Here is a 13155-nt window from a genome sequence, read left to right as displayed (position 1 = left end):
TTCGACTGTCGAATTTAAAAACGATTCGACCGCAATTGCATATACCCCATAGTCTTGACTGCTTTACAAAAATCTCCCTTTGAACCTCTACAATTGATTGCTTTTTGCTTTGAAAATAGATTTCCTTATGCAATTTCAACACTAGAAGATTTTCAACATTTGGAGCGCTTTTCTTTAGATTACCTGCTGTAGTATTGTTTTTCACAAAGATGTGACTGCTCTTCAAGCAAAGCCTCCATTTTTCATTTAAACCAGAACATTGAAATCCTTAGGTTTTAAACTAGAGAAACATCTGATGTGCAGGAGTCATTTAAACTTGGTTAGAGCCCTTAAGTAGGTTTTCTTATTCATTATTCAAACAAAGTGGTTTAAATCCACAAGGCAGATGATCTTTCAATCTTACAGTATATGCACAACAAGCAGGTGATAGGTGTATTCTTTTGTAATTGGGCAATTTTGATTGGAACTGGTCTGCCAGATCAGTGCGTTCCTCTTGGGCGGTGAGACATGGGGTTTATATGGAACAAATATGCAGGGCTGCTATCTGGTCATCTATCCACAGATTTATTGCTTTGCATCCAAGGATGCTTTATTGCTATTTCCAAGAGCTCCCACCCTTAAGGAAATGCTCTGTTATATCCCCGTGGTTCCCGTATCCTCCAATGTATGGAAGAGTAAATAGGATTATTGTACTTACAGTACATTGTCTTTTTTCCATAGTCTATTAGGGGACACTGGATGCCATTCCTTTGTACTCTGGTGTTCTTATTGTACCTATTCCTTGGTACACACTATATTGTATTTTGGACGATTTGTCGTTCTGACAGAATCGTAACAATATATCGTTTATATCCTCCAGTGTGCACTATCGCGCACACCCGTGAGTCGTTCAACGTGTTTTTTGCTCGGCTCTACATGCTGCTCAATCTGAGGATGTTAACAACAGCATACTCCTGCATGTGGCAATTGACTAGTGTGTACACACTGTCGTTTGTCCAGATGTTCAAGGGAAAGCGTTGATGACCTCATATTGTTTGCCCGTCATCTAATGTGTACCCTGTTTAAGTGTGAGAGTCCTTAACAAGTTTTAGCCAGTTGGTATATGTGGGAGCAGCAGAATACCACAGCCCTCAAATACAAAGCGACAGTCAATCACATAATTTATAAACATTGGCCTTTATAATAGAAGTATATGTTACATCATTTAGTTAATTTGGATTTTAGCATAACGCAGGAAGAGACAGCTTCTTTTCCTAAAGACTATTTCTTGAATTTTATGTTTGGGTCAGCTTCTAGTGCATATTGCAAACATCTTTTTCCAAGCTGCCAAATGACGTTCTTATGTTGGTGATGTTTAGATGTAGATAAGTAGTCTTTGCTTGTATTTTTCTTGCCAAAAATGATAGAACAGTGTAGTTCATTATGCAGAACAGCAAAGATTTCATATGTGGATCTATTCCTCTTCCACCAGGATCAGCGTCAAACTGAATCCATTCAACTGCTGCAAGCTCAACTCCTCAATATGACCCACTTGGTTTTAAATTTGTCTGCAACAGTCACTGAACTAAAACGGGAGGTAAATATAAAATATTATAGTGTTTAAGAATGCATACCTCCCAACGATCACTGTTTTTGCTGGACAATCCCCTTTTTTGGGACTGTCCCACCCACGGACCGCAGTTGGAGGCTCCTGTCACTCGGGAGCAGTGGTGGATAGACGCTGTGCGCATGTGCATTTTTGTATTTAGACTTTGGGCCCATCCTCAAGATATCTCATTATGGTATGCCAATATACCAAAATACTTCTGGTCCCAAGTATTTTGGATCTGAGAGACTCAACCTATAGCACTGTTCAGCTATGTTCTATTGGCTTTTCCTCTCGTGACTATGTATTTATTAATCAGTCTTTGAAAGTAATATAGCATATTTTTTAAAGCTTCATGCACTTGAGGATGTAAAATACATATCCATGTTTAGCTTTGTTATATTCATACAGGTTTCTTTTAGCTGCACAATCCAGTTTTCATTTTACATTTATATTGTGTTTTGAGAGGGAATCCATAACTGACTACAAACTATGTTGTTCTCAATAGAATATTTCCCATTACTTTTGGTTGTGATGAGCTTACATAATTATTCTTGTATTTCAGGTGTCTGATCAGCACAGTTATTTAGTCGTCTCATTGATTTTATGCATAGTTTTGGTGTTATTAATTTGTTTACTACGCTGTAAAAACTCATCACAGTTCAACGATGATTGCCTATCAAAAATACCTAAAAGCAATAACTACCCAAGCCCCAAACGGTAAGTTCATCATTATTTGTATTTAAAGAACCGCTAGATATAAATACATGTTAGCTTCTATAAATAAACTATGCACAAGATTTAGAAATGTACATTATACATGGTGGTTATGTACACCGTGTGCTCCCATAGACTTCAGGTGCGTTGACGTGCTTTGAACATGCAGAAATGGAACAAGCAGCATCTAAAAGTGATGGAATTTATTTAGTTTCTTTAGAAATGTTATCACATACATATGTTGTGGCAGTAAGGATACTTGAACAACTATTTACACAAGTAAATATGTTCCGTCTTTCTGTATTTGTATCCAAGTTTTCTCTAACATCCATAAGGGATACTGGGGTTCACTTAGTACGATGGGGTATAGATGGGGTCCAAAGGAGCCGGTTCACTTTAAATTCTTCAACAGGGTGTGCTGGCTCCTCCCCTCTATGCCACCTCCCACAGCCAGTTTACAAAAATGTGCCCTCAGGAGAGGATGCACACTCTGGAGCTCCAGAGGATTTTCTTCAGTTTATTTTAAACTTTCTTTCTCTGACGTCCTAGTGGATGCTGGGTACTCCGTAAGGACCATGGGGAATAGACGGGCTCCGCAGGAGACTGGGCACTCTTAAAAGAAAGTTTAGGTACTACATCTGGTGTGCACTGGCTCCTCCCTCTATGCCCCTCCTCCAGACCTCAGTTAGAATCTGTGCCCGGCCAGAGCTGGATGCACCTAGTGGGCTCTCATGAGCTTACTAGAAAAGAAAGTATTTGTTAGGTTTTTTATTTTCAGTGAGATCTGCTGGCAACAGACTCACCGCTACGAGGGACTGAGGGAGAGAAGCAAACCTACCTGCTTGCAGCTAGCTTGTGCTTCTAAGGCTACTGGACACCATTCGCTCCAGAGGGATCGAACACAGGGCCCGACCTCGATCGTCCGTTCCCGGAGCCGCGCCGCCGTCCCCCTTGCAGAGCCAGAAGACGGAAGAACCAGGAGAAAATCGGCGGCTGAAGACTCCGGTCTTCAATAAGGTAGCGCACAGCACTGCAGCTGTGCGCCATTGCTCCCACAGCACACCACACGCTCCGGTCACTGGTGGGTGCAGGGCGCTGGGGGGGGGGCGCCCTGGGCTTCAATATGTATACCTTTTTGGCAAAATGCACATAATACAGTTATAAACTGTATATGTGCCTAATCCCCCGCCATAAATATTATTAAAAAAGCGGGAGAAGCCCGCCGCTGAAGGGGCGAAGCTATCTTCCTCAGCACAGCCAGCGCCATTTTCTCTTCACAGCTCCGCTGGAAGGACGCTCCCCAGGCTCTCCCCTGCCGTATACACTACGAGAAGGGTAAAAAAGAGGGGTGCACATAAATTTAGGCGCAAAAGGTGATATAAGCAGCTATTGGGGAAAATTCACTTTCTGTTAGTGTAAATCCCTCTGTATATAGCGCTCTGGTGTGTGCTGGCATACTCTCTCTCTGTCTCCCCAAAGGACTTTGTGGGGTCCTGTCCTCAGTCAGAGCATTCCCTGTGTGTGTGTGCGGTGTGTCGGTACGGTTGTGTCGACATGTTTGAGGAGGACGCTTACGTGGAGGAGGGGCAGGTGCCGATAAATGTGATGTCGCCCCCTGCGGGGCCGACACCAGAGTGGATGGATATGTGGAAGGTATTAACCGACAGTGTCAACTCCTTGCATAAAAGGTTCGATGACGCAGCTTTGGGACAGCCGGCATCTCAGCCCGCGCCTGCCCAGGCATCTCAGAGGCCATCAGGGGCTCAAAAACGCCCGCTACCTCAGATGGCAGACACAGATGTCGACACGGAGTCTGACTCCAGTGTAGACGAGGATGAGACAAATGTACAGTCCACAAGGGCCATCCGATGCATGATTACGGCAATGAAAAATGTGTTGCACATTTCTGACATTAACCCGATTACCACTAAAAAGGGTATTATGTTTGGGGAGAAAAAGCAGCCAGTGACTTTCCCCCCATCTGATGAGTTAAATGAATTGTGTGAAGAAGCGTGGTGTTCCCCTGATAAGAAACTAGTGATTTCTAAGAGGTTACTGATGGCGTACCCTTTCCCGCCAACGGACAGGCTACGTTGGGAAACATCCCCTAGGGTGGACAAGGCGCTCACACGCTTATCAAAAAAGGTGGCACTGCCGTCTCAGGATACGGCCGCCTTAAAGGAGCCTGCAGATAGAAAGCAGGAGGCTATCCTGAAGTCTGTATATACACACTCAGGTACTATACTGAGACCTGCAATTGCTTCGGCATGGATGTGTAGTGCTGCAGCTGCTTGGTCTGATTCCCTGTCAGATAACATTGATTCCCTTGACAGGGATACTATTTTGCTAACCATAGAGCATATTAAAGACGTCGTCTTATATATGAGGGATGCACAGAGGGACATTTGCCGGCTGGCATCTAGAATTAATGCAATGTCCATTACTGCCAGGAGAGTATTATGGACTCGGCAATGGACAGGTGATGCTGATTCTAAAAGGCACATGGAGGTTTTGCCTTATAAGGGTGAGGAATTGTTTGGGGATGGTCTCTCGGACCTCGTATCCACAGCAACAGCTGGGAAGTCGACTTTTTTACCTCAGGTTCCCTCACAGCCTAAGAAAGCACCGTATTGTCAAGTACAGTCCTTTCGGCCTCAGAAAGGCAAGCGGGTCAGAGGCGCGTCCTTTCTGCCCAGAGGCAGGGGTAGAGGGAAAAAGCTGCACCAGACAGCCAGTTCCCAGGAACAAAAATCCTCCCCTGCTTCCACTAAGTCCACCGCATGACGCTGGGGCTCCACAGGTGGAGCCAGGTGCGGTGGGGGCGCGTCTCCGGAACTTCAGCGACCAGTGGGTTCGCTCACAGGTGGATCTCTGGGTTCTACAAGTGGTATCTCAGGGATACAAGCTGGAGTTCGAGGCGTCTCCCCCTCGCCGTTACCTCAAATCAGCCTTGCCAGCTGCTCCCAAGGAAAGGGAGGTAGTACTGGCGGCAATTCACAAGCTGTACCTTCAGCAGGTGATAATCAAAGTTCCCCTCCTTCAACAGGGACGGGGTTACTATTCCACAATGTTTGTGGTACCGAAACCAGACGGTTCGGTGAGACCCATTCTAAATTTGAAATCCTTGAACACTTATATAAGGAAGTTCAAGTTCAAAATGGAATCGCTCAGGGCGGTTATTGCAAGCCTGGAAGAGGGGGATTTTATGGTGTCACTGGACATCAAGGATGCTTACCTGCATGTCCCCATTTACCCCCCTCACCAGGAGTACCTCAGGTTTGTGGTACAGGACTGTCATTACCAATTCCAGACGTTGCCGTTTGGTCTGTCCACGGCACCGAGGGTATTTACCAAGATAATGGCCGAAATGATGATACTCCTTCGAAAGAAGGGAGTTATAATTATCCCATACTTGGACGATCTCCTTATAAAGGCAAGGTCCAAGGAACAGTTGTTAGTCGGAGTAGCACTATCTCGGCAAATGCTACAACAGCACGGCTGGATTCTGAATATCCCAAAGTCGCAGCTGATTCCTACGACGCGTCTGCTGTACTTGAACAGGATTCTGGACACAGAACAGAAGAAGGTGTTTCTCCCGGAGGAGAAGGCCCAGGAATTGTCATCTCTGGTCAGGGACCTCCTGAAACCAAAACAGGTGTCGGTGCATCACTGCACGCGAGTCCTGGGAAAGATGGTAGCTTCTTACGAAGCAATTCCCTTCGGCAGGTTCCATGCAAGGATCTTTCAGTGGGGTCTGTTAGACAAGTGGTCCGGATCGCATCTTCAGATGCATCGGTTGATCACCCTGTCCCCGAGGGCCAGGGTGTCTCTGCTGTGGTGGCTGCAGAGTGCTCATCTTCTCGAGGGCCGCAGATTCGGCATTCAGGACTGGGTCCTGGTGACCACGGATGCAAGCCTCCGAGGTTTGGGGGCAGTCACTCAGGGAAGAAACTTCCAAGGACAGTGGTCGAGTCAGGAGACTTCCCTACACATAAATATTCTGGAACTAAGGGCCATTTACAATGCCCTGAGTCAAGCAGTAACCCTGCTTCAAAACCAGCCGGTGCTGATTCAGTCAGACAACATCACGGCGGTCTCCCATGTAAACCGACAGGGCGGCACAAGAAGCAGGATGGCGATGGCAGAAGCCACAAGGATTCTTCGATGGGCGGAGAATCACGTGCTAGCACTGTCAGCAGTGTTCATTCCGGGAGTGGACAACTGGGAAGCAGACTTCTTCAGCAGGCACGACCTCCACCCGGGAGAGTGGGGACTTCATCCAGAAGTCTTCAAGCTGATTGTAAATCGTTGGGAAAGGCCACAGGTGGACATGATGGCGTCCCGCCTCAACAAAAAGCTAAAAGGATATTGCGCCAGGTCAAGGGACCCTCAGGCGATAGCTGTGAACGCTCTAGTGACACCGTGGGTGTACCAGTCGGTTTATGTGTTCCCTCCTCTTCCTCTCATACCAAAGGTACTGAGGATAATAAGAAAGAGTGGAGTAAGAACTATACTCATCGTTCCGGATTGGCCAAGAAGAACTTGGTACCCGGAACTACAAGAAATTATCTCAGAGGATCCTTGGCCTCTGCCACTCCGACAGGACCTGCTACAGCAGGGGCCCTGTCTGTTCCAAGACTTACCGCGGCTGCGTTTGACGGCATGGCGGTTGAACGCGGGATCCTAATGGAAAAAGGCATTCCGGATGAAGTCATTCCTTTGCTGATTAAAGCTAGGAAAGATGTGACAGCAAAACATTATCACCGCATATGGCGAAAATATGTTGCTTGGTGTGAGGCCAGGAAGGCCCCAACAGAGGAATTTCAGCTGGGTCGATTTCTGCACTTCCTACAGTCAGGAGTAACTATGGTCCTAAAATTGGGATCCATTAAAGTCCAGATTTCTCTGACGTCCTAGTGGATGCTGGGAACTCCGAAAGGACCATGGGGAATAGCGGCTCCGCAGGAGACTGGGCACAACTAAAGAAAGCTTTTAGGTCACCTGGTGTGCACTGGCTCCTCCCACTATGACCCTCCTCCAAGCCTCAGTTAGATTTTGTGCCCGGCCGAGGTTGGATGCACACTAGGGGCTCTCCTGAGCTTCTAGAAAGAAAATATATATTTAGGTTTTTTATTTTACAGTGAGACCTGCTGGCAACAGGCTCACTGCAGCGAGGGACTAAGGGGAGAAGAAGCGAACCTACCTGCTTGCAGCTAGCTTGGGCTTCTTAGGCTACTGGACACCATTAGCTCCAGAGGGACCGACCGCATGGAACTGGCCTTGGTGTTCGGTCCCGGAGCCGCGCCGCCGTCCCCCTTACAGAGCCAGAAGTAAGAAGAGGTCCGGAAAATCGGCGGCAGAAGACATCAGTCTTCACCAAGGTAGCGCACAGCACTGCAGCTGTGCGCCATTGCTCCTCATACACACTTCACACTCCGGTCACTGAGGGTGCAGGGCGCTAGGGGGGGGCGCCCTGAGCAGCAATAAAAAGACCTTGGCTGGCAAAAATACCACAATATATAGCCCCAGAGGCTATATATATGTGATAATTACCCCTGCCAGAATCCAGAAAAAAGCGGGAGAATAGTCTGCGAAAAAGGGGCGGAGCTATCTCCTTCAGCACACTGGCGCCATTTCTCCCTCACAGCTCCGCTGGAAGGAAGCTCCCTGGCTCTCCCCTGCAGTCTACACTACAGAAAAGGGTAAAAAAGAGAGGGGGGGCACTAAATTTAGGCGCAGTATATATAACAGCAGCTATAGGGGACATAATTCAGTTAGTCCCTGCATTATATAGCGCTCTGGGGTGTGCTGGCATACTCTCACTCTGTCTCCCCAAAGGGCTTTTGTGGGTCCTGTCCTCTGTTAGAGCATTCCCTGTGTGTGTGCGGTGTGTCGGTACGGCTGTGTCGACATGTTTGATGAGGATAATGATGTGGAGGCGGAGCAGATGCATATAGAAGGGATGTCACCCCCTGCGGGGCAGACACCTGAGTGGATGGACTTATGGAAGGAATTGCGTGCACGCGTCGACTCCTTACACAAAAAATTTGACGACATGCCAATTGCGGGACAGCCGGCTTCTCAGCTCGTGCCTGTCCAGGTGTCTCAAGGGCCTTCGGGGGCTCTAAAACGCCCGCTACCTCAGATGGCAGACGCGGATGTCGACACGGATACTGACACCAGTGTCGACGACGATGAGTCTAGTCTAATGTCCACTAATGCCATTCGTTGCATGATTGAAGCAATGAAAGAGGTGTTACAAATTTCTGATATAAACCCAGGTACCACTAAAAAGGGTATTATGTTTGGGGAGAAAAAACTACCCGTAGTCTTTCCCCCATCAGAAGAATTAAATGAAGTGTGTGAAGAAGCGTGGGCTTTCCCTGATAAAAGATTGGTAATCTCTAAGAAGTTACTAATGGCGTTTCCTTTCCCGCCAGAGGATAGGTCACGTTGGGAGACACCACCTAGGGTGGATAAAGCGCTCACACGTTTGTCTAAAAAGGTGGCACTACCGTCTCCGGATACGGCCGCCCTCAAGGAACCTGCTGATAGAAAGCAGGAGGCTATCCTGAAGTCTGTATATACACACTCAGGCATTATACTTAGACCTGCTATTGCGTCAGCATGGATGTGCAGTGCTGCCGCTGCGTGGTCAGATTCCCTGTCAGAAAATATTGACACCCTAGACAGGGACACTATTCTGCTAACCATAGAGCATATAAAAGACTCAGTCTTATACATGAGAGATGCACAGAGGGAGATCTGCCGGCTGGCATCTAAAATAAGTGCACTGTCCATTTCTGCTAGGAGAGGCTTATGGACTCGCCAGTGGACAGGGGATGCAGATTCAAAAAGTCACATGGAAGTTTTGCCTTATAAGGGTGAGGAGTTATTCGGGGATGGTCTCTCGGACCTAGTTTCCACAGCAACTGCTGGGAAGTCAGCATTTTTACCCCATGTTCCCTCACAGCCTAAAAAGGCGCCGTTTTATCAGGTACAGTCCTTTCGGACTCAGAAAAACAGGCGTGGAAAAGGCGGGTCCTTTCTGTCCAGAGGTAGGGGAAAAAGGCTGCAACAGACAGCAGGTTCCCAGGAGCAAAAGTCCTCCCCCGCTTCTTCCAAGTCCGCCGCATGACGGTGGGGCTCCACAGGCGGAGCCAGGTACGGTGGGGGGCCGCCTCAAAAATTTCAGCGATCAGTGGGCTCGCTCACAGGTGGATCCCTGGATCCTGCAAATAGTATCTCAAGGGTACAAACTGGAATTCGAGGCGTCTCCACCCCACCGGTTCCTAAAATCTGCCTTGCCGACAACTCCCTCAGGCAGGGAGGCTGTGCTAGAGGCAATTCACAAGCTGTATTCCCAGCAGGTGATAGTCAAGGTGCCCCTACTTCAACAAGGACGGGGTTACTCTTCCACACTGTTTGTGGTACCGAAACCGGACGGTTCGGTGAGACCCATTTTAAATTTGAAATCCTTGAACACATACATAAAAAAATTCAAGTTCAAGATGGAATCGCTCAGGGCGGTTATTGCAAGCCTGGACGAGGGGGATTACATGGTATCCCTGGACATCAAGGATGCTTACCTGCATGTCCCCATTTACTATCCTCACCAGGTGTACCTCAGATTTGTGGTACAGGATTGCCATTACCAATTCCAGACGCTGCCGTTTGGACTCTCCACGGCACCGAGGGTGTTTACCAAAGTAATGGCGGAAATGATGATACTCCTTCGAAGAAAGGGAGTTTTAATTATCCCGTACTTGGACGATCTCCTAATAAAGGCGAGGTCCAAGGAGCAGTTGTTGGTGGGAGTAGCACTATCTCAGGAGGTGCTACACCAGCACGGTTGGATTCTGAATATTCCAAAATCACAGCTGGTTCCGACGACACGTCTACTGTTCCTGGGTATGATCCTGGACACAGTCCAGAAAAAAGTGTTTCTCCCGGAGGAGAAAGCCAAGGAGCTGGATAGACGTCGGCTGGCAGTGCTTCCATAGAAGTGCTGACATAAAAGTGTTATTATAAAAATAGCGTTATACCTGCGTTAAGTTATATCATCAGCTGTTGTCAATTGTGAGCTTGTGAACCAACTCCTCATCACTCTTTGTGCTCAACAGGTATGATTCGTTGAACTACACATCCCAGCAAGTTGTACTGCATTTGCTGATTATGCCAAATGAATTTCATGTTTGAATAGTCTAGGTATGATTCGTTGAACTACACATCCCAGCAAGTTGTACTGCATTTGCTGATTATGCCAAATGAATTTCATGTTTGAATAGTCTAGGTATGATTCGTTGAACTACACATCCCAGCAAGTTGTACTGCATTTGCTGATTATGCCAAATGAATTTCATGTTTGAATAGTCTAGGTATATTGAATACGGGTTTTTTTTTTTTTTTTTCTTGTATGTTTTTCTCTTTGTAGAGATATAGTTGGCTGCCTTATTGGCATGTAATGTCTGTTTTTCTAAGCTAATTTATGGCCTTAGTTTAAAGGGGGATGGTCTTGGGTGGAGTTTGCAATCATTGCATTCACATGGATATTGTTCCTATTTGAAGTCTAGTATACGGCTGGATAGACGTCGGCTGGCAGTGCTTCCATAGAAGTGCTGACATAAAAGTGTTATTATAAAAATAGCGTTATACCTGCGTTAAACCGAAGAAAACCAGAAGGAAAACATCAACACACCAACACTACCACAAAAGGACTGCCTTAATGCTCAAAAGTATGTAATTCATCTTATGCATATCATCCGTTTTTACAAAACCTAGGACCTAGGAAAAGGCATCCCCAATCTGCTCACTACAGTTCTCTCTTATGCAAACTTATGTATGTTTCTTTATGTAATGATTTCTTGAAAATGTCATTGCATGTGTGGGGAAGTTGCTCAGTGAAACAGTTTAGTATTGCATACTTACTGGTGATTACCTCTTTTGAACATTAACCCATTGTGGTCAGGTGTACTATGTCTTTATATTTAGTAAGGTATAGTCGTGGTGTAAAGGACAGAGTATGATTACTGATTAGTAAAAGAAAACAAATACTGAGCAACATCCCCAAACAGGTAATTTCAACTTTAAACTTGTCATTTATTTTGTACGCTCTGGACATGGCTACTACTATCAAATGCACAGAAACATTTTTTAAAGCTATGTCTGCAAATGCTAGGAGCTTAGGAGACAAAATTCCAGAGCTAATTGCGATAATGACAAGGGATAACCTGGATTTTGTGGCTATTACAGAGTCTTGGTGCAATGAGAATCATGACTGGGACTTAACTATACCAGGATACAATTTATTTAGGAAAGATAGAATAGGAAGAATAGGAGGAGGGGTAGCAATGTATGTGAAAAAAAGCATAAATGCCACTTTAATACAAAATATTGAAGCCAAAACTGAGGCCCTTTGGGTCACCATAGAAACTGGGAAGAAGGACATTATTCGCATTGGGGTGATCTATAGACCACCAGGCCAGGGGCAGGATTTGGACAGGAACCTATTGTTGGACATCTCTAAAATGGCTTTTAAGGGAGAAGTCATAATCATGGGAGACTTTAATTTACCTGATGTAAATTGGGAGGGGTCTTTTGCAAGTTCAGCTACAAGTGGCAAATTTCTACATTCCTTACAGGGAGCATCTCTCAAGCAATTGGTGAGGGAGCCCACTCGCAAAGACTCAATATTAGATCTAATTCTTACAAATGGTGATAGAATATCTGATATATATGTGGGTGAGCACCTGGGATCCAGTGATCATCAAGCAGTATGGTTTAGTATAAAGACAGGATCCAACTCCTCTCACACAAAAACAAAGGTGTTGGATTTTAGAAATGCAGACTTTGCAAAAATGGGGAGATGTTTAAGTGATTCATTGGCAGACTGGAGGAACTTGGAAGGGGTGCAGGAGAGGTGGAAAAAAATTAAAAGTGCATTACTAAGTGTAACAGACCTTTGTATCAAAATGGTTAGGAAAAGCACCAGGAAAAGGAAGCCAGTGTGGTTCACAAAAGTAGTATCAACTAGTGTGAAAGCAAAAAAGATGGCTTTTAGGAAATACAAACAGACTCAAAATAATAACGACAAAGAGGAGTATCTGGACAGACGGAAGGATGCTAAGAAAGTGATCAGACGTGCAAAGGCAGAAGCTGAGGAGAAAATGGCCCAGTCAGTAGATAAAGGGGGCAAAACTTTTTTTAAGTATATAAGTGAAAGGAGAAAATCAAATGGAGGAATAATAAGACTTAAGACAGAGAGTGGGCATTTGGTGGAGGGAGACAAGGCAATAGCAGATCACCTAAATAATTATTTTTGCTCAGTATTTACTACAGAAGAAGGGATGGGGCCACAGTTAAATTGCAAGGACATTCATAAAAATAAGGTAGATGAAAATACATTTACAGAGGAGAAGGTCCTAACAGAACTTTCAAAACTAAAAGTGGATAAATCAATGGGACCAGATGGAATACACCCAAGGATACTCAAAGAGCTAAAAGATGTCCTGGTTACACCTTTAACAGAATTATTTAACCAGTCACTAAATACAGGTGATATTTCAGAGGACTGGAAAAGAGCAAATGTAGTTCCACTGCACAAAAGTGGAAGCAAGGAAGAAGCAAGTAACTACAGACCAGTAAGCCTTACATCAGTAGTAGGGAAAGTAATGGAAAAACTATTAAAAGAAAGAGTAGTGGAATATCTTAAATCAAACAACTTACAGGATCCAAAACAGCATGGATTTACTGGTGGGAGATCATGCCAAACAAATCTTATTGACTTTTTTGACTCTGTGATGAAAATAATAGATCAAGGGGGAGCTGTAGATGTAGCATATCTAGACTTTAGT

General features: G+C 45.5%; 1 protein-coding gene across 4 annotated transcripts in view; it reads left to right on the top strand.

Moving 5' to 3' along the window:
- SUCO (SUN domain containing ossification factor) overlaps nucleotides 1-13155 on the top strand; it is a 259500-nt gene that overhangs the window by 199755 nt on the left and 46590 nt on the right. For all 4 annotated transcript variants that reach the window (XM_063939978.1, XM_063939979.1, XM_063939977.1 and 1 more), the window contains 2 exons: nucleotides 1472-1576; nucleotides 2151-2305. In XM_063939978.1, coding sequence (XP_063796048.1) covers nucleotides 1472-1576; nucleotides 2151-2305 — 260 coding nt within the window. The remainder of the gene's footprint in view (nucleotides 1-1471; nucleotides 1577-2150; nucleotides 2306-13155) is intronic.

This window comes from Pseudophryne corroboree, chromosome 9 (assembly GCF_028390025.1).
Source record: "Pseudophryne corroboree isolate aPseCor3 chromosome 9, aPseCor3.hap2, whole genome shotgun sequence".
Classification (NCBI taxonomy): Eukaryota; Metazoa; Chordata; class Amphibia; order Anura; family Myobatrachidae; genus Pseudophryne; species Pseudophryne corroboree.
Note: the sequence above shows the minus strand (reverse complement) of the source record. Positions and strands in the feature narration are given on the sequence as shown.